This window comes from Taudactylus pleione, unplaced genomic scaffold (genome assembly GCF_031769625.1).
Source record: "Taudactylus pleione unplaced genomic scaffold, aTauple2 ptg000179l, whole genome shotgun sequence".
Lineage (NCBI taxonomy): Eukaryota > Metazoa > Chordata > Amphibia > Anura > Myobatrachidae > Taudactylus > Taudactylus pleione.
In genome coordinates, this window is record NW_028284581.1 from 11,573,078 (window position 1) to 11,598,362 (window position 25,285).

At 44.5% G+C, this 25,285-nt stretch overlaps 1 protein-coding gene across 3 annotated transcripts in view; it reads right to left on the reverse strand.

Annotated features, from left to right (window-relative positions):
- DCDC2 (doublecortin domain containing 2) overlaps positions 1-25,285 on the reverse strand; it is a 253,246-nt gene that overhangs the window by 207,556 nt on the left and 20,405 nt on the right. For all 3 annotated transcript variants that reach the window (XM_088475855.1, XM_088475856.1, XM_088475854.1), the window contains exon 2: positions 24,299-24,350. In XM_088475855.1, the coding sequence (XP_088331981.1) occupies positions 24,299-24,350 (52 nt within the window). The remainder of the gene's footprint in view (positions 1-24,298; positions 24,351-25,285) is intronic.

Here is a 25,285-nt window from a genome sequence, read left to right on the forward strand (position 1 = left end):
ATTTGAGGTATAATCCCTGGGGGGTTTACCGCAAATATTAAGTATCCCCCAGATGTATTAAGGAGGGACCGCAGCCGGTATCTCCGATACCTGCTGTGATCCCTCTATTACCGCTGGCAGACGCCTCCCCCATAGATGTTGCCAAATTTACCAATATCCGGAATGTGATACATTCCAGATATTGGCCACCGCAGCTAACGTCATCTGAAGATGGCGTTAGCCGCTGTAGCCTATGGGCTACACTGTGCATAATTAGCCGGTGGAGGGATCCACGGGAACCCTCCCCGGCAATGGCAGCCGTGCATGTGCAGTCCGCGGGACTGCACATGCGCAGCACCCCCTGCACTGGCCGTCAGCTCTCCGGAGACATCGCAAGGACGGCTCCTTTCGGAGTCCGTGTCCCTGCATGCCCCGGATGATACATCCGGACACTATGAACCCATTTAGCAATGCGATCATGGGCGCTACTGACATGCCCTGATCGCATTGCAAAAAAGGCCTAAATGCTAGTCATACACACTACGCTATAGCAATTACTGTAGCAACCAATATTGGACATTTGGTTGATATTGAAATGTGTATGGACCAAAAATGACTAATGCTCCATTTTGATAGGATTACTATTGCACATAAATGCAAATAGCAGATTATCATACTTTAGTTTAGCTGGCTCCTCATATCCACTGACCAATGTGTGCTTGGTAACAGGCCCAATAATGGGATGGGTTTGATATACTGGCGGCTGAATAGCCGCCGGGTGAAATACCAATGCCGGAAGCCTGATGAGCCGAGATCCCAACAGGAGAAGTTAATTAGGCTACACCTACCCCTGTCCCCCCCTAACCCTAACCCTCCCTTGGTGGTGCCTAACCCTAAAACTCCCAGGATGGTGCCTAACCCTAAAACTCTCCGGGGTGGTGCATAACCCTAAGTCGCCCCTGGGGGTGCCTAAACCCAACCACCCCTCCCCGCACCCTAAACCTAGCCCTCCCAGGGGGTCCCTAACTCCCCCTACCCTCAACCTAACCTTCCCTTGGTGGTGCCTAACTCTAAAACCCTCTGGGGTGGTGCATACCCCTAAGTCCCCCCTGTGGGTGCCTCAACCTAGCCCTCCCGGGGGATCCCTAACCCTAACTCCCCCTACCCTCAACCTAACCCTAACACTCCCGGGAGGGTGCTTGACCCTAATCCCCCCCGGGGGTTCCTAAATCTAACCCTCCCCCTACACGGCTAACGCTTACCTTCGTTCAGGATGGCGGCTGTCGGGCTTTCAGTGTCAGGCTAAAGATAGGCGTCGGTATTTGGACGCCTATCTTTAATCCCATATCGGGCTTTCTACGTCGGGATTCCGATGGCAAGGATCATCCTGGCCGTCGGTATATTAACTACATCCCCCAATAATACCACCTATATATGTTTTGCCAAACTTATTAAAAAAGGAAATACAAAAATGTGTAAGGTGTACATCATTAGCATAATTACAAATAATGTGGATTACTTTTACACTGAAATTACATGTGAACATTTTGGAATGGTGAAATACATTTAGTTCATTCATTTGTACAATATGGTACTATTTTTACACACTACAGAGCAGTAGTAGTTAGATGGCTTGTTGTGTTAATTATGTTACTAGGCTACAGTCAACCAAAACATAACAGTTTTAACCAGGCTACCTGTTGCCTTAGAGCTTTTGTGAGAAAAGAGTGTAGTGTGTTGTGGTATTGCGTAATTATGATTAACTTTGGCTGCTTGCTAATTAAATATAAAGGAGGCATCCACTGTTCTGTGTTTTTTCTTTTTATTATTATCCCAATAATTATAATAAGGCAATGTACAAACATTAAGGTTAATTTGAATTTAGTGCAAAAGAGCAGTGCAATGCAGTTTTCTGACTTCATGCACTTACTTTTGCCTAATGCACCTGTATAGTATATGCCAGGGTGCAGAGTTTTGCATTGGCCGCTGGGAGAAGGTCGGCAGTTTTGGCTCTATTCATAAAGATTCATATGTGGATATGAAATCTTGCCACTTCTATCGCCTATTTCCTTTGCAAAAATCACATAATTTTTTAAGTTATTCAGGAACACAGACTCCCTCCAGCAATCTGAAACATAAAAAAAAAACAGGTCCTCAGCGATTCCTGTTCTTCTTTCTGCAACCTGCTTCACAGTACTGCGATTTAATGTGTTCAGTACTGTGTATGCTCAGTAGAACAGTTCACTGTACTGGCAGAGAACTGTTGGCTCAATTGTAGGGGTGGCCATCAGAGCCAGATTTAGACCTCAGGAGGCCCTAGGCAAGATACCGCTTTGCGGCCCCCTCCTTCAAACAATCCATAGCACTATATTTTCACTCCGCTTTTACTATCCATGTGGACTTGGAGTGGGAATAGTAACCTGTGGCGAGCGAAGCAAGCCTGCGAGGGTACACTCTAGGCCCCATGTTCTAAACCTTGCTCCCCCCCCTTGTTGTCACGGGTCACAGATCCTGCAGCCCACTTCATTTTAGACCTAAACTCCCCTCACACAGACCCCCTCCCCTCAAAGCACAGACCCCCCTCCCCTAAAGCACAGACCCATCTACCCTCACAGCCCAGACCCCCCACCCATCACAGCACAGACCTCAGACCTCCCCTCACAGACCCCTCTCAGCATGAACCCTCACAGCAGAGATCCACCCTTTCCTTTCAGCGCAGACCCCCCTGCCCTCACAGACCCCTCTTACCATATACTGTAGACTCCCTCTCCTCACAGAATAGACCCCTCTCAGCATAGACCCTCATAGCACAGACCTACCCTTCCCTTTCAGCACAGACCCCTCTTAGCATATGGATTCTCTCTCCTCGCAGAACAGAAATTTCTCAGCTTAGACCCCCCCCCACCGTTCAGCGCCTTTCTCCCCACGCCGCCAGCTCCAGCAAACTTACCTGTCCATCATACCGCAGACCTGCATGGTTCATCGAGTAGCTCCAGCAGTCCAGCCTCCTTAATAGCGGCACAGTGGGGGACCAAGTAAGTAACAGTGAGTCACTGTCACTGACTGCCAGTGGCGCCCTCCTCACCATGGCGATCCATTCATCACGGGCAGCATCCCCATCCTGCCTAACGATAGGTCCGGCCCTGGCTTTCAACTACGCCTCCTCCTCCCCCAGGGGCAGGGTCTTGGACGTGTTGCTACAACTACACTTGCTGTATGTTTGTCCTTGACTCCTCTCTCCCCGGCTGGTGCTAGTAGCAGGTGACATCACAGACAGTGCAGGAGGTTCTCCAGGACCGAATTTTGAGCCGGGCCCCTTGGGACCCGCTGAGCCCTAGGCAGCCACATAGGTTGCATACCGGTAAATTCAGCCCTGGTGGCCATCGACCATCAATGGTTTACAACCACATCACAGCCAGCGGCACTCCCAGGCCATAACACACTCATTGATCGGACTACTTTTGTATTAATTTCTAGTCACCTCCCAGGAGTGCTCATCACTTTGCACAGCATTTCTGATACTGTCTATCCCGATCACAACAGCACCTTTGTGCGTACACTCTGGGGACTATTCAATTAGGTGCGAGTTGGGACCTGTGAGCCGTTCTCATGACAAACTCGCACCACAAATTCCATTTGCAATCAAGTACAAACTCTCATTGCTTTTTCAGGGGAAATTTGCTTTTTTTGTGTGTGCAACCCCCTGAGAAAGTGAATGATAGGGATAATCTTTACTTTAAAGGTAAAAAAGTAAAAACACAATGCAGAACCTATGGAAAAACCCCTAATGAATAATCATGCACTTGGAGGGGTTTAAATAGCATAATTTGGCCGATTAAGTTTTCAGGTGACTATCTCCAAAAAGCTAAATAATGGGTTAAATGATGTGGGACTGATACTGTATGTGGAGGTGGAACAGGTACATGGAGGTGTAAATTATGTGGGACAGGTACATGAAGGTGTAAATGATGTGGGACAGGTATGTGTGGAGGTGTAAATGATGTAGGACTGGTATGTGGAGGTGTAAATGATGTGGGACAGGTATGTTTGGAGGTGTAAATGATGTAGGACTAGTATGTGGAGGTGTATATGATGTAGGACAGGTATGTGGAGGTGTAAATGATGTGGGACAGGTATGTGTGGAGGTGTAAATGATGTAGGACTAGTATGTGGAGATGTAAATGATGTAGGACTAGTATGTGGAGGTGTAAATGATGTAGGACATGTATGTGGAGGTGTAATTGATGTGGGACAGGTATATGGAGGTGTAAATGATTTGAGACTGATATGTGGTGGTGTAAATGATGTGGGACAGGTACGTGGAGGTGTAAATTATTTGGGACAGGTATATGAAGGTGTAAATGATGTGGGACAGGTACATGGAGGTGTAAATTATTTGGGACAGGTACATGAAGGTGTAAATTATGTGAGACAGGTACATGAAGGTGTAATTGATGTGGTGCAGGAATGTAGGGTGTAAATTAGGAATGAGCGGTTCGGAAAGTGTGGAATCCAAACCGCTCCGAACAGCGGGCATCCGAGTCCACCCGAGCCGCTGCTAGGGTGTTCCCGCCTGACTCGGATCCCACTTCGAGGCCGAATGTTATCCTCCCGTTCGTCGGAATTCTCGCGAGACTTGGATGACGTTCGGCCTCTATATAAGGTGCCGCGCCCGGGACTCGGCGCCATTTGTTGATCAGCACGCACGCTGCGCAGAACTCTGCAAAGTTGTCAAAAGACTCCAGAGACTCCATTGGCTGTGCTGTTAAGTGATTGTAGGGTAGGGGGAAGACTGCACGCTAATGTATACTGTGCTACTCTGCTTAACGTGGCTGTAGTAGCCTGTGGCCAGACTCCATTGGCTGTGCTGATGTATGCTGCTGATTAAAGTACTGCCCATCTGCTCCAGAGTAAAAAAATAATAATATATTTTTTTTAAGTATAAAAAATTTTTTTTTTAAATTAATATAAGTTAAAATTATTTTTTTTTGTATGGGTGCTGTATCCCACTGTGTACTGTTACTGTATACAAGCACCGTGACTCTTTGGGCAGTAGCCATCTGTGTGTATAAGCACCGTGACTCCTTGGGTAGTGTATAATGTGAAGAAATGTTAGGAGAAAAGAATGGGGCTGCAAGCAGACTTCAGCCAAGCTACACCAAGAAGACCTATCCCTCTAGGTCTGTTGGAAAATCAAATAGCATACGGTAGGTGTGAATTAAGGTCTCTGTTTGTGTAACAAGGGAAATGTTCAAGGAAAAATACTCATCTTCTGACGTTTTAGATAGTGGTTTTCCTTGTATTGTTGTGATTCTACTTGATGTCTTTCTTAATGTTCATCCAACCTGGGTAGTTCATACATATATAAAAATGAACATAATAAAAAATGCGTTGTTTCTTCCATATAGAAAAAACTATCTATTTATTAAGACAGATACTTCAGGGGAGAATGTAAACTCTATTGTGCCCCTGGGGAGTAGGCGTATAAGATGCATAGATATTATTCACTCCAAGAGGAAAGGAGCGATTAGATACAGTATATCCACCACTGGTGGTACAGGACGCACCTCACTTACACACAGAAGGTGCGAGCCCAAGCCTGTGACGGAGGAAATGCTCATATATAACCTAAGGAATCTTCTAAGTGTCAAAAATCACACACCTGACTTACATACTGTAGATAAGGTGCAGGTGAAAGTTTGTAAAGGTTTCTTTGTACTCTTATAGGTAGTATTTCTAAAACAGAGGAAAGGACTTCATGTAAAGCCTCATTTACATATGTACATAAACCCAATGAATTATATACATATCTAATGGTGGGGCATCTGCGCATGCACAGGACTTGTTCTGCACATGTGCAATTTGGGTCCTGCCATCACGGTCACAGTGGCTATGAGCCACAGTCCGATTGGCAGGCTGCGACCATTTGGGAATGTTGCCTCCATTTTGTGGGGGCTGCCCACGGTCTACATCTGATACAGACTTCCTGTACCTGGCAGAGGGGTTAGGACAGCCAGGCTGAGTAAGCTTCGACTTACGTAGCCTGGTCAAGGGCAGCGATGGTGATGCAAAGCAGCGTACTCGGATCACAGATGCATACTCAGAATAGTGGGGAGCGATTAAGGAAATACTGCTTTATTAGTAAAATAATCTTTTACTAATTGATTATTTGTTATTTTTTGTTTTGTTGTTGTTTATTGAATCCAAAACTGCATTACACATGCATGATCTGGCAATGGTAGGTCACGCATGTGCAGAAGAGACCTCTAGTGACAGGCGATGCAATCATTTCTTACTGCTGCCAGCAAGACTCAATAAAGACATGAGTATCCAGTTATTCAATAACCACTATTCCTATCACATTATTTTTTACCTGGAAAAGAATAGACTTAGCTAATGGTGGTGCTCACTAGAGTTAGAGTCACTGGTGAGAAAAAGCAAGGAGAGGTTCACGGAGGAGAACAAGCCCCGGTGAAACGCGCTTCGGCAGGACAGGTGCCCGTGGCTGCGCAGCACGGGACACCCCAACACCAAGTTTGTATTTTATGCATGCATACCTTTAAGCTTACACATTGAGGTGTAGCTCCGTGTTGACGGCATGCTGCTGCATTGTGCACACGTGAATTTACTATTTACTCTCAGTAGCCGTGTGAAGTACATTCAACACTATATGCACAGGCACTTCCCCCTTCTTTTACTTGCTGTTATTATATGTTTGCAGAACTCTGCAGGGATTACATTGAAAAAGCACTTGCACTTTATAATATCATCGTACTGTCACACAGAAGCTCATGCATTAGAGCTAACTAATTTCTATGTATTTTTATGATAATTAATAAGCTCGTATTATACCATACTTGCCTACTTTTGAAAAAGCATTCCAGGGAGATTGTGAAAGCAGCAACTATGAGCGTGTTGGTAAAGTGGGCGTGTACTGTTACATCTGAGAGGCGTGTACTGCTACATCTGAGGGGAGTGTACTGCTACATCTGAGAGGCGTGTACTGTTACATCTGAGGGGCGTGTACTGCTACATCTGAGGGGCGTGTACTGCTACATCTGAGGGGCGTGTACTGCTACATCTGAGGGGCGTGTACTGTTACATCTGAGAGGCGTGTACTGCTACATCTGAGGGGCGTGTACTGCTACATCTGAGGGGCGTGTACTGCTACATCTGAGGGGCGTGTACTGCTACATCTGAGAGGCGTGTACTGTTACATCTGAGGGGCGTGTACTGTTACATCTGAGGGGCGTGTACTGCTACATCTGAGAGGCGTGTACTGCTACATCTGAGGGGCGTGTACTGTTACATCTGAGGGGCGTGTACTGCTACATCTAAGGGGCGTGTACTGCTACATCTGAGAGGCGTGTACTGCTACATCTGAGGGGCGTGTACTGTTACATCTGAGGGGCGTGTACTGCTACATCTGAGGGGCGTGTACTGCTACATCTGAGAGGCGTGTACTGCTACATCTGAGGGGCGTGTACTGTTACATCTGAGGGGCGTGTACTGCTACATCTGAGAGGCGTGTACTGCTACATCTGAGGGGCGTGTACTGCTACATCTGAGAGGCGTGTACTGCTACATCTGAGGGGCGTGTACTGCTACATCTGAGAGGCGTGTACTGCTACATCTGAGAGGTGTGTACTGCTACATCTGAGGGGTGTGTACTGCTACATCTGAGGGGCGTGTATTGCTACATCTGAGGGGCGTGTACTGCTACATCTGAGAGGCGTGTACTGCTACATCTGAGGGGCGTGTACTGTTACATCTGAGGGGCGTGTACTGCTACATCTGAGAGGCGTGTACTGCTACATCTGAGGGGCGTGTACTGCTACATCTGAGAGGCGTGTACTGCTACATCTGAGGGGCGTGTACTGTTACATCTGAGAGGCGTGTACTGCTACATCTGAGAGGCGTGTACTGCTACATCTGAGGGGCGTGTACTGCTACATCTGAGAGGCGTGTACTGCTACATCTGAGGGGCGTGTACTGCTACATCTGAGGGGCGTGTACTGCTACATCTGAGGGGCGTGTACTGCTACATCTGAGGGGCGTGTACTGCTACATCTGAGGGGTGTGTACTGTTACATCTGAGGGGCGTGTACTGCTACATCTGAGGGGCGTGTACTGCTACATCTGAGAGGCGTGTACTGCTACATCTGAGGGGCGTGTACTGCTACATCTGAGAGGCGTGTACTGCTACATCTGAGGAGCGTGTACTGCTACATCTGAGGGGCGTGTACTGCTACATCTGAGGGGCGTGTACTGCTACATCTGAGGGGCGTGTACTGCTACATCTGAGAGGCGTGTACTGCTACATCTGAGAGGCGTGTACTGCTACATCTGAGAGGCGTGTACTGCTACATCTGAGGGGCGTGTACTGCTACATCTGAGGGGCGTGTACTGCTACATCTGAGAGGCGTGTCATAAAACTGATTTATATCCAAATGTAAACGAGACCCAAAGCAGTTAGTGTGTTTTCATCAACATATAGATCTTACTGATACTGAAAATACATGTAGCCATAGGGATCATTCTGCCTTATACCCAATGCAGAGAAATTATACTAATGATCCCATTTGAAAGTATATATCTCTGGTTTTTTTTATATATGTAACAGCTTCATAATGGGAGTGAGATGCAATCAGGGAGATTGCCAGACTCTTCAGGGAGATTGCTGCTATTTCAGGGAATCTCTCTGACAATCAGGGAGAGTTGGCAAGTATGTATTATATGCATTAAATAGCTTTTTTGGTAACATCAGGTTTATCTCATGAATTGGATTACTTGTGATCACTTAATTTAATTTATGCACAGGCACTTTATTTCTTGCTGTTAATGCTGGGGATACACTATACAATAATCTGTCAGATATTTGTCCAATCTGGCTGGTTGGAATGAAAAGCTGGTAATGAATGGGAGCAAATGAGATTCGACCATATGGTCCAAAAACACATGAAATTGACAAAACGATTGTTCATATTGGTTAAATATGTTTGATTTAACTAAGTTGTCTAAACAACCATTTTTGTCTGTTTTCCAGTGTTCATGAGCAAATGGTCAATTATCATTTGCTCCCATACACTACCAGGTTTTCATTCCAACCAGCCAGATTGGACAGATATCTGACAGATAATTGTATAGTGTATCCCCAGCATTAGTGAAGCTGTTGTGATATGGTGTGCAAATAGATTGGATGCCACAATCAGCACATGTAGTTTATAAAAACCCTGTATTATCATGTTGCTATTAGATACAATATCCTTGAATTGTTATGATACTTATGTGTGCCCCTCATATGGATATTGGGGTTTTAGGAGGTTATCCGGAATTTTCTACAGTCTAGCATTAATTCTATGGGGCCTATTCATCAACACTAAAATAACGGTTTTAAGGACATTTTCTTTAATCACCGTTATATTAGTATTCATTAACACAGGAGATATCACTGATATCTCCTGGTTAAGTCCGCCTGCGTTAATTTCCACCCTCCCCAGTACATTAGTATGGGGATGTAGAATTTAGGCTATTCATCAAATTCCGAAAATTATTTATTTTCGGAATTTGATGGTGTTACTATACGCCACTCTCAGGTGGCGTATAGCGGGTGACACTTACCTGCTTTCAGCGTGAGCAGGTCCTCCTCGGCTCGTTACGTCACTCCCTCGTCCCCCCTCCGGCTCCTGCTCCGACTGTGTTCTCCTGGCAGAACACAGTAAAGTTTAAAAGAAATTATCATTATTATTTTTTTAAAAAAAACTTTAGTTTTCTCCTCTTCAGACGGGAAGTCGGGGTCCGCGGCTGCAGCGGCCAGTAGGTGGGGGACAGGGAGGTGATCAGAGGGGAGGAGGGGAACAGTTGAAACAGAATTACCACAGCTGTAGGCAGTGCTGAGCATGCGCCGATTTTGTGAACGCAACGGCGCATGCTCAGCACTGATTACAGCCGCGGTAAGGTAGTGTAGATAGGGAAAAGTATCTATTTCCTAAAAAGCTGTCATCGCAAAAATGACAGCTTTTCGGAATAGATACTTATGGAGAGGGGGAATGATGAATTCCTCCGGTAATTAGGTAGAACTCCATGAGAGTTCTAAACCTAATTACCTCCATCGATTTCTTAGTTATGATGAATAGGCCCCTATATCTCTAATTGAGTGGCAACTATCTCAGGTAAGTAATACACTCATTGGATGTCCAATGCGTAACAGTAAGACATCCAAAAGCAGAAGCAGATACAAAAACCTGAGTAACGTGACAGTCACTCTGTTGTTTCTAAGGGTAAACTGCTCTCAATCATTCCTTCACCCCTCATAGATGGCCGTGTGACCAAGTGAGGTGTAGTAGAGTTGAGAGTAGCAGTTCTGTCTCCCTGTCCATCTTGATACTTCTCTTTTACAAGTAATCTAATTGTTTAATGTGCAATATTGAATATACAAACTGGGTACATCGCATATGATGCTATTGAAGCTTGCAATATGAAATTAATGTCACATAATATTTTGCCTTATGATCATGGCTTAGGAGGTACTTATGCCTCATACCTCTAAGGATTCGTTTTTTCTAAATTTCCGTTATCAAAGACCTTTGTATATGTTTTGGTATGTTTGTTTATTGGATGTCATAAGGAATCTATTTTAAGTTAATAATATTAAAGGTTATGTTTTAAATTATTTTCATTTCTCAATTACAAGAGTGCTCACAACACAGAGTTCTTTCCTCTCCTTGCTTTTTCTCACCATCCATAAGATAAATAATAAATAGGCCCCTTAGGATTTAGGGCCTGATTCAGCATGGATCTCAATTGCAACCGCGTACACAGATCGGCCAATTGTTGCGTACTGCGCATTCATATGCACTGCATTGTGCGTTTGCCATGAGCGTTTGGGGGTGGTGACAAGGGAGTGGTTTGAGAAACACAGGCGTGCATGTCCGTTTGAACACCGTTGCATGGGCGTACATAAATTAGCCACTGCGATTGCCTATGCAGCTTGAGTACTCACTGCATGTGACAAGATTTGCAGTTTCTGAGACAGGTCAGACATGCTGTAATTGTGTATGAAGGGAGGTATTACGCATGTGAGAATGCAGCAGTGGGCGTCTCTATGCTGGCTGAGTGGTGGCCGACATTAACATATTTTCGCAGCTGCATTGCTTGCGACTACGGCGCTGCGATCACAAATGCAATAGAAATAAGTCATGTGGCCCTTAGTCCACATGATTTGTTACCGCATTTGTCCAAGCAATGCCTCACACTTTTCTGGGTAAAAATAGTACACTCCTGTATTATTCTTCTTAACAAAAAAATAAATAGGTATCACATTGGATAGACTATTGTCTATGGAAAAGCTCTTTCACAATAGACTACTACTCTACTAAATTAACTGCTACACTTTATTATACAAACTATGTCAAACGTTCTGCCATGTCAAGTGTTCTGATGAGTTAAGGAACAACTCCAAGGCACAGCAAGAAACAGGAAAGGAAGAAGGTATCTCAGCCATAATAGAGCAATAGAGCAACATATACTTTGAATTCACCAAACCATAATTAACTAATCCAGTGAACCGTAACTCTTCTCCAATATCCTTTACGGTGAATGGACAGTTCACCCATTGTTGTAAGTCAATGATCACCGACCAGTCCTGTTATTTACTTAAGTGTAATATAATGCTGCAGATTTTATTTTACAATGGCATACAAAAAAGCCTGCCAAATGGAACATGCTCCTAATATTCATTACAAGAATATATTATCAAAGGGCCTTGACCGAGATGTACGTAAACCTGATGGTTTATGCACAACTCGGATGTTTAATGATTGGCGCAGGTGCAGAATCTGTACTGCACATATGATGATCCCTGACTGCGATGGTGGTCGCAGTCCCCCTAAACCGCAGCATGATTGAAATGCTACGGCCGTTTGAAGACGGGTAAGGGACGGTGACAGCCATTGTTTTTGAAAACGGGGCTGTGTCTGCCCCATTTTCAAGGTGTGCCAAGGCAATGGACTGCATCTCCCGATGTAGATTTCCTGGCCCTGGCAGCGTGAAAACGCCGGCCATCCTACGCAACCTGAGAGTTACTCAGACAGTTGATATGTTCGCAGATGATCCCATGATGCGTTCTCGGACGCTGCAGCGTATAACAGAAGCTTGTGGGAAGCGTTAATTAACACAATGCAGCATTAGCATATTTACACACAGCAGCTGCGTCCTTGGATGACTGCATCCACCCTCTGAATCAGGCCCAATGTCTGTAACCAAATAAGAAAGACAAAATAGATTCCACTAGCTTAAGAATTTAGCAACACAGTAATCAGGTTATCTGTACTATATTCTGTTCTATATTACTGTATAAATGTCCCATATTTTTGCCGATTTTTCCTGCAGGTCTTCAGTTTTATTTAAGCACTTTTGAAGTACTTTTTCCTTTGCAAAATGTTCACTGTACTTCCGGGTTCTGGCCCAAATGCACATCAGGCCACACATGTATGGAGCACAATCCCTGTGATGGGCATCATTATGAACAGGGCCAGCCCACCGTGGAGGGATCAGAAGATCTCTCTCCAGCCAGGTGCCCCCATAAAGGTCAGCAGATTAATGCCATATTCAGGTTATGTCAGCTAATGGAGACAAGCTCTAAAAAAAACAAAATTTTTGAAGCTTAAGCCCAGTAAACTATGGGGACTGCTGCCATGAGCGCTTTTGATCAGAAAACATTATTAATATGTTCAATATCTCCAACTGTCTACCCATCACAAATAGCTGTGTACTTAGGGCCTGATTCAGAGCCGGACGCTATTTGCGCTCGCTCGTTCTGAAAAAGGGGCTGGCTATTTAAATTGAGCGCTCGCTCTTTGCGGTCTGTTGACGCCTCTATGTCTGAGCGAGCGAACAAAACATGCACTCGCTATTTTGTAAAGACGCCCCTTGGCCGCTCGCATCATACGTCATCTCCGCTATTTATTAGATTAATCGAGTACATCGAAAGGCGTATGAACTGCTCGCTATTCTTGTGGTAGCATTTTCCTACCGCAATCATGCGAACAGTTCAGGCTAAAAGACAACCAAGTGACGTGGTCGATGACGCTGCTTTGTTAATTATGCACTCCCATTAAACGCCCGTTTTGACCGTTTGGCACGCCTGCGTTCGGATCTCCACTCCCCGTTTTCAAGCACCTTACCCTGTTACCACCCACAAACGCCTCATTCTGTCACTCAAATTAGCAGGCATTCGCTATTTTGCGAGCACACGATTTCCGACCACACTGACTGGTTGGCGCATGCGCATTACAACCCATACGCATGCACAGATGTGCGAACATCGCTCGGAGCGAACGAGCGGCTCTGAATTTAGGCCCTTAATTCTGTCATAAACATGCAGAAACTACCAGAATTCATTTTATAAACAAGTCCCTGAATCATTGATCCCTGTGGAGAGATGCCAGCGCAGCAAATGGAACTACAGTATGTTCTGCTTTCTCTGGTCCCTGTGGCGTAATCCATCCTTCCTGTATACATATAGGGCCTGGTTCAGAGATGTACGATAACCCGATGGTTAGTGCACATTTCCGATGTTTGGAGGATTGCGCATGCGCAGCAGGTGTACTGCGCATGTGTTGCCCCCTCGCAGTGTGTCCCGGCCGCAGCCTGATTGCCAGGTTGCGGTGTTTGGTAGGTGGAGTGGGGGCATTCCCTGGCATCGTTCCCATAAACAGGGGCGTGTCGCCCCCATTTTCCGGGTGGGATGAGGCCAGGGTCTGTGTGGGTGCACACAGACTTCCTGGTCTCGCAAGCTGACAGGACCCGGCCAGGCTGCGGGAAGGTTTAGCTCCTGCAGCCTGGCCAATGGAACATCGACAGCAATTGCGACCGATGGTCGCGACTGTTTTCGATGGTGACCCCAGCCTGTGACCTGGGTCGCAGCGCTGGGCTCATGCAAATGCAGTAAGGAGGTGTGTGACACTTCCTTCTGCATTTGCATTTTAAATGGACGGAAATGCACAAGCTTGTGTACAGCTGTGCAATTCCATCCATCTCTGAATTAGGCCCACAGTCAATCACATACCTCCCAAGTCTTCAGATTTAGGTGGGACGTTCCCATTTTGAGGGGTCTGTTCATCCTCCCGATCACGCTGGAAAGCATACTTACCAACTCTCCATCATTGTCAGAGAAACTCCAAGAAATAGTAGCAATCTCCCTGTCTCCCCGAACAGTCTGACAATCTCCCTGCTGGCACCTTACCCCCATTATGAAATTGTTATATTAAAAAAAAAGATATATACATTCAAATGGGATCATTAGTATCATTTCCCTGCATTGGTTATAAGGCACAATGAACCCTATGGCTATATGCATTTTCTGAAAAGTATCAATGTGTTTTCATAAACAAATAGATCTTACTAACTGCTTTTGGGCTCTTTTACATTTGGATGTAAGTCAGGTTTATGACACGCCCCTCAGATATAGCAGAACACGCCCCTCAGATGTAACAGTACACGCCCACTTTACCTCCACGCTCATAGGTGCTGCTTTCACAATCTCCCTGAAAAGCTTTTTCAAAAGTAGGCAAGTATGTGGAAGGTTGGGAGGTACCTTTCAATACTGCTCTACATAGCAGAGCCAGTGGTGAACAGGTGCAACGCCATGGTGTGCGCAGCAGTTAAAGGATGCTTACAGAGGCCGGGAATGAGTCCAGTGCACCGGAAGTGCTGAAACCCAGAGGGAGGGTGTCCAGCACATGATGCTAAATTCCTCAAACTAAAAAGTTGTATCCCTATTGCTAACTCAGCTGGCTCATGAATTCCTAAGTAAAACATTTGCATAATGGACTGTAGATAATAGTTGCAGCATAGAGTCTGCATGACTTTAACTAGTTTTTTCTACAGCTTCCATTATCTGAAAAAGCTATTTTTTAGAGGCACAATGATTATAAAGTTAGACTGCATGAGTGCTATGTTTGTCATGACATTCTCACTTATATTTGTAAAATAAAAATAATTGGGGCTATTCATTAAACAGGTAATGCGGGAGATATCACTGATATCTGCTGCTTACTGTACTTTGCAACCCGATACTGTCCACAGTCCCCATACACTAGTATGGGGACCTTCATTCATCAAGCTCCATAAGCTTTTAGTTTTACAGCAGGACCTACTCCATCTTCAGATGATATTAGTTCCTGAAGCCTATCTCCTTCCTATGGGAAGGAGATCCTGGTTGCCAAGGAATTCCCTCTGCCCATGCTGGCCCTCTGTGTGCGAATGTGTGAAAGTCTCAGGTCTCCCATGCCCAATAACACTGGCGGTCGGATACCAAACCATCGGGGGGCAGATGGGGCAGATTAATGAATATGCCCCAAACACATACTTGCCTACTCTCCCAATACGACCGGGAGCCTCCCAAAAATCGGGTGGCGCTACCGCCCCCCCCCCCGAAAAGCAGGTACCCCCCCCCGTAACTCCCACACAAACCCCCACAGCCTAAATGCCCCCCTGCTCAGCTCTTAATGCCGGGTAATATCCCCGGCCGTGCCCCCCTATGCCGCCCGGAGGGGACAGCCAGAATGTCGGCATGCATGCCCCAAACAGTGTTTTCATATTCATAATTAACACTAATGTGATGTAGTTTGATGGAGAGGAGCATATCTATCAAATAAAATTTGCGGGATATCCCTCGAAAACATCCATGTTAGGGGATACCCGCAAATTGTAAGTATCCCCAGGATGTATGAATGAAGGAACATTCGCAGATATCTGTCCTCCATTTTTATTGCACGTGCAGGAATGGCTGATATCAGAGCTCCTGTTTGTGCATGTGAGTTTTGTTATATGTTGGTGATCATTCATTTCTCATTGCCATAATAAGTGGTTACATTAAATTATGATTATAGGGACCAAGCCCTCACAATTAATAAATATGCCCCATAACCATTTCGATGTGTTCTATGGGTCTCATTCAGACCCGCTCGCAAGCACAGGACGCTCGCAATTGGGTCGATGGTACCCAAATGCGCATGCGCACGACGGAGGCTGCTCCGTCATGCGCATGCGCGAGACCCGGCGAGTGACGGGGAAGCCGTCGCTTGGGGTCTCGCACCAAAGGGGGCGTGCTGTCGATGGTGAGTGATAGCGCGTCCCCTTTGGTGGGCGTGCCGGGGCGTGGCTGCCCAGACGGAGGCGTTCCCATGGGAACGCCTACCGTCTGGGTCCGGCCCCACTGACATCACTAGTGATGTCAGTGGGAGTGATTTTGGCTCTGATAGAGCCAAAATCACTCCAGGGCTTGCGGCAGCGAGACCCTACCACAGGGTCTCGTCGCAAGCCCGATGGTCGCGATGGTCTTGACCATCGCGACCATCATCATGGACGCTCGCATAAGCTGGACGCTCGCATATTCCTAAATATATCTACACAAGACTAGAAGTAGATGTTATAGGGCAGATACATCAATGTAACTTATCTATATCACAAGTAGATATCCTATAAGCTCGTGGACAGTCCTCAGCATTGTGTAGTGATTGTTGCCATCTCCTAATTCCCACTGGCCTAATTGCCTTGAAGTTTGAACAACAATCTAATGCTTTATGTACACAGCTACCTTTGGGGATAGTTTGAAATTGTTGTGCCAAAAATAATTGTGTTTGTTCACCAACTATGCCAGGTGTATTCCTCATGGTCAAGTTGTGACTAATGTCTATGGAGAAGACTCTGGAGAAACTCATGTAAACACTATGGGCCTGATTCAGAGCCGCTCGCAAAAAGCGAGCGCTCACTCTGAATCAGGGCGGCCGCATGTTTTTTTAAATCCGGCCTCCTGGCCGCTCGCACAGCTGTGGGTGACCACCCATAGCTTTTGCGAGCAGCCAGGTGATGGTCGCGATGCTCGCGACCATCGCGACAAACGGGCTTGCAACGAGATCCTTGTGGTAGGGTCTTTTTCCCACAAGCCCCTGTGAGCTTCCGGCTCTAATAGAGCCGGAAGCTCACCACTGACATCACTCGTGATGTCAGTGGGGCTGTCGCCAAACGGCAGGTGTTCCTTTGGGAACGCCTACGTTTGGCAAGCCCCCCTGACCCGCCTACCAAACAGGGTGAGCTGTCGATCAACATCGACAGCCGTACCCTTTGGATGCGAGCGCCGGAGCGAGTGATTTCCCACTCGCTTCAGAGCTCGCGCGTGCGCACTGCCTAACAATAGACCCACTTGCGAGCGCATAGCGCTTGCGAGCAGGTCTGATTCAGGCCCTATATTTGTCCAACCCCAAAACCCCTTTTACAATAGACAGACATGAGCAATTTTGATATCGTAAGAACAGCCCATATATACATTTTAATAGCACACACGAGATTTAAAATGTGCAAAGAGATTTAGGGGTATATTTACTTAGTGTCATGTCTGTAATCCCAATGGTTTAGTGGTGGTTTACTGGCGGGATTGCATCTTGCAGATTTACTAAGCTCAAACCCATTACAAAACAGCAGATAAACCACAATATAGAATGGAATAGAACATTGAATGACAATGTTTTTAACATTAACATTTAACATAAAAAAGGAAACTCCAGATTTATTATGTGGCAGGTTTCAAACAACACAAATGCGCCAAAATAAATGACCTGCCTTTGAAATTTGCAGGTTTGCAAGCACTACACAGATCCCTAAGATCTGTGCAGACTTGTAAAGTGTTTGTTTTGCCAAGATTCAGGGATGCTACTTGGAACGAAGAGGACGTGATTCTTTTGATTAGTGAGTAATAAAGTGGTGATCGAGTGGTGAGGGCATGTATTTATTCAATAAAATATTACAAAATTCAGTGTGTATCTTGGCTCTTGTTTAATATTTTTTTTACAGGTGTACTAAAGATGCCAGCGGGTCCTTGATGCCCGAGTATGTGGGGACTTTAGGTTCTCCAAGTGCCATCATGCCTTGGCCAGTAGTCCACCTGAAAAGCACAATATTAATATTAATCAATAGTTATTTTCATACCCAGGGGTATGGAGAAGCCTAATCTTCACATTTCTTGAGAAACAAACTTGTTGCCAAAGAGCAAGCATTCTTGCCTACTCTCCTGAAAGTTGCCAGAGGCTCCCGATTTTTTTGGGTAGCCCCCCATACCCACAAAAGAGCAGACAGAATGGGGAGAGTTTACGGGAAATTTGCGGGTCCCTGGGGAGGGGGCGGGGCTAAATGACGCAAATCGTGTCATTTAGCCCTGCCCACTCATTGCAAACCCACAAATCGCCTAATGATGGCTTCAGTCTGGCCCCGCCCCCAACCTCCTCTCCGGGCTGTTCCCAGAGAGGATTTGTAAAAAGTCGGTAGGTATGCTTTTAAGGCATCATCCTGGACTAATAAGGCTTCACGGCAAGTATTTCACTATTTTATACGTGTCTCTTGCTGGTGTCCTTGCGTGCTTCCCATAGATAATGGTACTCTTACCCCAGATGTGGCTGTAGGAAAGGTCTTAATGGCAGTTCACCTTTAATATCAAGACAGCAGATCCCTCAGGAAAATATCTAAAACATAGCCAGTACTTTGGCGCAGGGCCCCAAAATTCACAATGGAGTGTGGCCTATCCTTCACATGCTATGCCACATCCCGTGAATGCCAGTCCCTGCGCTGCTCTAGGGGATGTGGTCAAACCACTTTGAGGGGTGGGGCTGTGCCTCCCTGGCAAGCCTGTGCGCAATACTAGCCTCTAGAACATCCTGGCTTGGATCATTTTAACCCTACCCCACACTCAGCGCTACTGCTAGCCAGAGGACAGTGCATTGTCTGAGTAATAATAGCCCAGGTGCCATATTAAAAGAGTTTAAATAAATGTCAGAAAAGCAGAAGAAATATAACGTCACAATCTCACTATCTTAAGAAGGAAAACCAATAAACACACATGCCCCCAAAACAACAGCATCATTATTATGAAGTTACCACTCCCTCATGCATCATTACCGCACTACCACTCCCAGCATACAGCATCACTACTCTATTATACACAGCATGAACTCAGGGCCGCTGAGAGTGTCCACGGACCAGGTACTGGGGGGGAGTGACCAAATACAGAGAGGCGTGGCCACACCCCTTAAAAAAAAAAAAAGCAAACATCGGTGACAGGGGGCACAAGCAGTTGCACAGTGTTTTACATTGGTATAACATACTATACCTTGTATAGGAGGCAATACAATGCACTCTATGGGGGTTATGTAATAGGTCCAGAGTTTAAGGAACCGGTGTGTTTTCAGTGAGTTGCCACTAAATTTATAGCGGCGATTAGTTATAAACCAAAACCAGCCTTATAACTAATTGTTGCTTTAAATTTAGCAGCGACCTCACTGAAAACACACCGGTTCCTTACACTCAGGAACTACTGCATAACCCCCTTTATCATACAGGGGACACAATAATGCTATCTGTACTATGCAGATGACACTAGCAAGGCCTGCGGATGCCCGGCCTAGGCTAATACACATGTAGGTCCCCCTGTAACACCACTAAACACAGAGCACAGTACGTATGCTGACTCAGGAAATCACCATTCATACTACACATGTGCAGGTAACGAAGGTTATTCAATTGACAAATTTAATCTTGGCATCTAAAAAAGACTCTAAAGATAATTGCATGCAGCTCTCCAACCAACACTGATGGCGCTCTAGCACAATGTATTAAAGTAAAAGTTTTAGCAGTAAGTTACATCAGCACAGCTATCTGGTAGTTACTTTAAGAACTTTATCCTGGGGAATGGTGGGAACACTACTTCAGTATGGCAGGATAACTATCAATCTTCTTAAATTAAGTTCTGCGGCTGCCTCAAGCACAGAATGAATAAGGTCTTAATTTAATTCTCCATTTGACACCGGTGTGGTATCAGCCCACAATTCCTGATGCCAGAGGCGGAGTAAGGGGACATTCCAACCCTAGGTACAATATTAATGGACGCACTCATCCCCATAGGCAAACACAAGGGGGTTTCTGGTTGCCTGGAATCCCCCCTCCCTAGCCCACACCATGATGACCATAATAGAAATAGCATATAATTCTAAAGTTGCAAGTTTTTAAGATGCCCTCAGTGTCACAAATGAAATAATTAGCACCACCTGTTGATCTTTTAAAATGTGTAAGCCAGTAATGAATATACTTGTGCACCAACTTGGAGACCTGGTAAGCATGCACTGTTAGGGAAGCACTGATATAGACCATCTATAGGGTCAGTATAATAATACACTATCCAGTACATAAGGAGACCAATCTGTACATAATCTCCAGGACAGTGCAAGGTTCTTTTTCTGATTAAACCCCTCCCCACCCCCACCACCCATAAGATCCAGGACGTGCTCAAATGAACTGGAATGGAGCCTACTTCAGCATATAATGGCAAACTGTGATTGCTGGTCCTGTATATGTCAGAATTATTACATACACTATACTTTGTATGACATATATTATAGCTGGTTAAGTGCTGATTATGCCCTCTTCATTGACTGGCCACACTTGCTTTAAAATCAAGCATTTGGAAACCCCTCTCTAGAAATCCTGCGTTTCCCACTGCCCCCACCCCCAACTTTGCCCCCCTAAAGCTACCTGTTTTTTTTCCCCTTCTGCAGGCTAAGAACTCTTCTGGGCTAAGGACTGCACATGTCAACCCTCCCAGACACTCCCTAATATGAACCTTATCTTTCAAGCTCCTGGAGTACTATGATTCATTATGGGGGCCTGTAGTATTTGTTCCAAATAGCTGTGCTGCCCCCAGGTAGTGGTGCCCCTAGGCACATGCCTCAAGTGCCTAGTGGGAAATCCAGCACTGCCTGGCTGCCTTGGCTGCAGCCTAATCAGTCTAATGGTTAATCAGGCACTGGGCACTAGAATGTTTTCTGTATTGTACAGAGGTTACTAGAATTGTGTTGGTATTGTGCAGTCGTCACTAGAATGTTCTATTTATTTTACAGGGGTCATTAGATTTGTTACTGTATATATTTTAATAGCTTGCTCTCTGTATTATACAGGAATCATTAGATTGATCTCTGTTTTGTACTGGGGGTCACTAAATGTTTTCTGTATTGTACTGATGTCACTATTATGTTATCTGCACTTCTCAAGTGTCACTAGAACTCTCTATATTGTATAGTTGACAATAAGGCATACTGTATATTGTTATGACACATAGGATGCATGTCCCATTTCACTTTGCTCTGCCTTTAAATGGGTCATTACAATTGTGCAAACAGAATTGACAGTGATTTTAAAGAGGAAATGTCTGGAGGTTGAATTCTCTAGCTATTTCATGACAAAATCAATTCTTTATATTATTAATAAAAACGAAAAACAGAAACAACAACCAATATTTAAGCAGAATACTAAGTAGACTTGATGTGTCAATGTTTTTACATAGTAAACATAACAATTGTAACAGTATCCACAGAGAATGCTGTAACTATATCCTAAAGACATTAACAATAAAAGGATTGTATTACTTTGTCACAGTGTGGTATGTGTGTTCCTCGGTTACAGAGTGAAGTTTAGGAATGAAGCGAGGACATCAGAAGACAAAACAATGTAAAGGGTCTACATCTAGAAGAAGTTATGTTAGCTGAATAAAGTGTTTCACCACGTAAAACCAACCCTGCACCTAGCAGGAAAATCCCTTACAATTAGACTCAAATTACTTTATTACTAATGCCTGACACTATTTTGCTAAAAATAAATATATTTTTCAACATTTCGAATGACTAAATTGGTACAGTTACAATTATATTAAATTAATTAAAGTAAATATGTGGACTTTGCTAGTGTGTGTATGTGTGTACATGTGGCAGTGGATATAGATTGTAAGCTTCATTGGGACAGGGACTGATGTGAATGGCCAAATATTCTCTGTAAAGTACTGCGGAATATGTGTGGCCGCCATATAAATAACTGGTAATAGGAACACCGCTCAAATATTTATTATATCATGCATTCAAATCTGTACTACGATTCTGTATTTACAAAATCAGGAAGCATGCACTATGCGATTCAGGCGCATGTGCAGAAGAAAAAACATCGGCCATGAATATCGGAATAGCGTCCAACTCAGAATCAGGCCCTACTGTATATGTGACCATCTGCTGCAGTAAAATAGCTGGAGATACTGTAACAACTACAGATTTACCATATGCCGATGTTTAGGGTTTAGTCCAATGCCAGGCTTTCAGTGTCGGGATTCTGGCGGTCGGCATTTCGACCACCGGCATCCTGACTATATCTCGATGTTTACTCCAACAGCGAACAATAAAACTTATACCTTTGTTCAAATTTATATCAACTGACAACAGACAGCAACTGTACCATGCTTATAGGCTGGTACTATGTAAAACTGAAAATTCACTTTTCGCTTGATTTTTATAAATGTAACATTATTTCAGAATGTTTGTTAACCAGGGTCCACCATTCCAACTATTTAGGTGAGTCCCCCAATGTCTGCTGAGATCGAATGTAGCTTGACTTATACACAATACCTGCATAAGAAGAGCCCATCTAGACAGGAGCAAGGAATGCATCCATGGATCCCAATGGGGGACTCTATCCTCCTCTAGTTCTCTATGTACTGACACAATCCACGCTCGCTGCTGATTCCTATGATGGCCTTCCCTCTCCAAATAGCAGCTAGCCTGGAATTGCCAAGTGCCCAGAAATGGTACCCTTGTTTAGGAGGCAAAAAGCCTGCCCAATATCTTTCTAAGAATTATGATGCACAATATATAATATTACAACTGTGGGACTCACACACTACAGTATGCTACAAAGAGCCAGTTTCACTTTACCATATCATTCTTTAAAACCGTAAGCAATGACTGAGAAATAGGAGTACAAACAACAACCAAACTAACTAGCTATTTAAATAAGATAAATGGCCTAGGAGCCTTTTAGGCCTAAAGGTTCCCTATTACGTAAAGCCAGGTACACACAATAAGATTATCTGTCCAATCTGGCTGCTTGGAACAAAAATCTGGTAATGTATGGAAGAAAATGACAATCGACTATTTATTCCCAAATAGCAAAAAACTGATAGAAAAGGTTGTTCAGACAAATTGGTTAAATGAAACGGATTTAACACTGTTATCCAGTGTTTGGGTCAAATAGTCGATTGTCATTTGCTCCCATACATTACCAGATTTTCCAATCAGCCAGACTGGACAGAAAACCTATATAGGGCCGTATTCTATTAGGTGCGAAAAGCCGTTTTCTGCGGAAAAGTATCACGAGTGACATCATTTCGCCATGTGCAAAGTTTCCTCCGTAATCAATTCAGGAGACTTTTTTGCCGGTGAGGAAACTCAATGCAATGGAACCGCCGAAAAAGTTTTGCCTATGAATAGGTGTCGGAAAAAAGTGCAGAATTGGGGTTTTGGGGTGTAAACCTCGGAAAACCCTCTGCACCCTTGGGACAGTCCCTCAAAGGTAAACAGCATCAAAAAAAGTTTAAAATATACTTTAGATCACCCCACAAAAGTACTTTCATTTTGGGGGTGAAAAAGTCCAAAGTTGGGGTACAAACTTAAAAACTAGCGAAATAGACTCCAGGGGGGTCCCCAAGTATGCCCCAGGTGTTTTTAAGTTTGCAGGTGGATGCGGCAGGTGAATTTTTTACATTTTTAAAAGTTCACTTTAGCACTTTAAAAATATGCTAGCACCCATTTTCATGTACCCCAAATTTCCTGGGAGTACTTATTTTCACCAAAAAACACTGCTAAATGCTATTCTTTACCACTTCTGCAAAGACGCTAAATAGCAGCTATTGAGATCATTTAAGTACCTCAAATACCTTCAGCAGACCTATTTGGGGGTATCTATAGTGATCCCCAATGTCAGTGCATCTTTTGGTGGGTGTCAGGCTGATTTCCCCAAATCTGACTGGACCTTTCGTATATGTTACAGTTTCGCCGTGTCCTGTTTTTGCTGATTTGTAATTGAATACGGATATAAGTGGGGACGCGCGTGATACTTTTTCGCATGGAAAACCAGTGATGTCGACGAAAAGTCCGGCATGCGAAAAGTACGGGACTTTTCAAGTCTAATTGAATATGCCCCATTGTGGGTACCTAGATAAGAGAACAACTGTACCCAATCAACCAACCTTGACTAGTGACATGACTGCCACAGACTACAATGTACCTTTCATAAACATGCTCGTAACTTTTAGTGCATCTACATCAAATCACCTATTTTATCAAATCTGATGCATTGCCAGTCTCTATGCAGGATTAATATAAGCACAAAATACTGTAATAATATTTAGAATATTTAACAAAAATTATAAATACAGAAAATAAAATGATATTACCTGACTTAAAGGATCCAGTGTCTTCTTCTTATTCTCCCCTATATGTTGGTAGCTAGATCATGCAAAAAAAAAAAAAGACTATATATTATTTAACCACTTAACTGGTAACAAAAAATTCCAAAAAACGGCTCTGAAATTGTTTTTTCTTATGACTGAATTAGGTCAAGAACATTTATTTTATACTTATACATCACAATTTTGTAAACATTTAACATACAACGATTTTTAGTATATCAGTTATCAATATTTAAGGCTATCGACAACACCACGACCATCACGACTTTGCTTTCTGCAGCAGCTGCTCTCCTAAGCAGCTGCCAAGTACACACTGGGGGGCTGCAGGGGCATTAAATTACATTTCACCGGTGGCTGCTCCTCTCCGCAGCTGCCAGTTGGGGGGGTCCTGTCGTGATGACCAATTAGCAGTGATCGGCAGTACGGCAGTCACTTGGGGAGAGTGCAGGGATGCTGAGGGGCCGGGAGGTCCCTCTGCTATTAGCGGTTGCTGGAAGATTGTCTTCCTGCAGCCGCCCACTGTGCGTTTCTGACAGATTGCATTGTTTTCATATATGTCAGTTAAAGCACTGCCTAGTGTGGTCACAAACGATGCAACCATGCCAGGCAAGAGGTTAAACATTGTTGAATATGCCATATTTCTGTAACATTACCTCAAATAGAAGTTTATCCAAAGTGTAAAATGCAAATTGGTATCTAAGGGCTCAAACCTATTAGTTGTGAGTTGGGTCCTGAGAGCTGCACTATCCATGAACTCACACTGCAGATTACATTTGCACTCCAATTCCAAACTCATTGATTTTCAGAGGAAATTTTGCGGTTTTTAATGTGCACCCCCCTTAGCGGTGAAAAGGTAGGAAAATCTTTCATTTAAGGTAAAAATGTTGGGATACGGTGCATAACCTCTAGGACACTACTCCAAATGAAGAATCATGCAGTTGGAGGGGTTTAAATAGCATAATTTGGCCAATA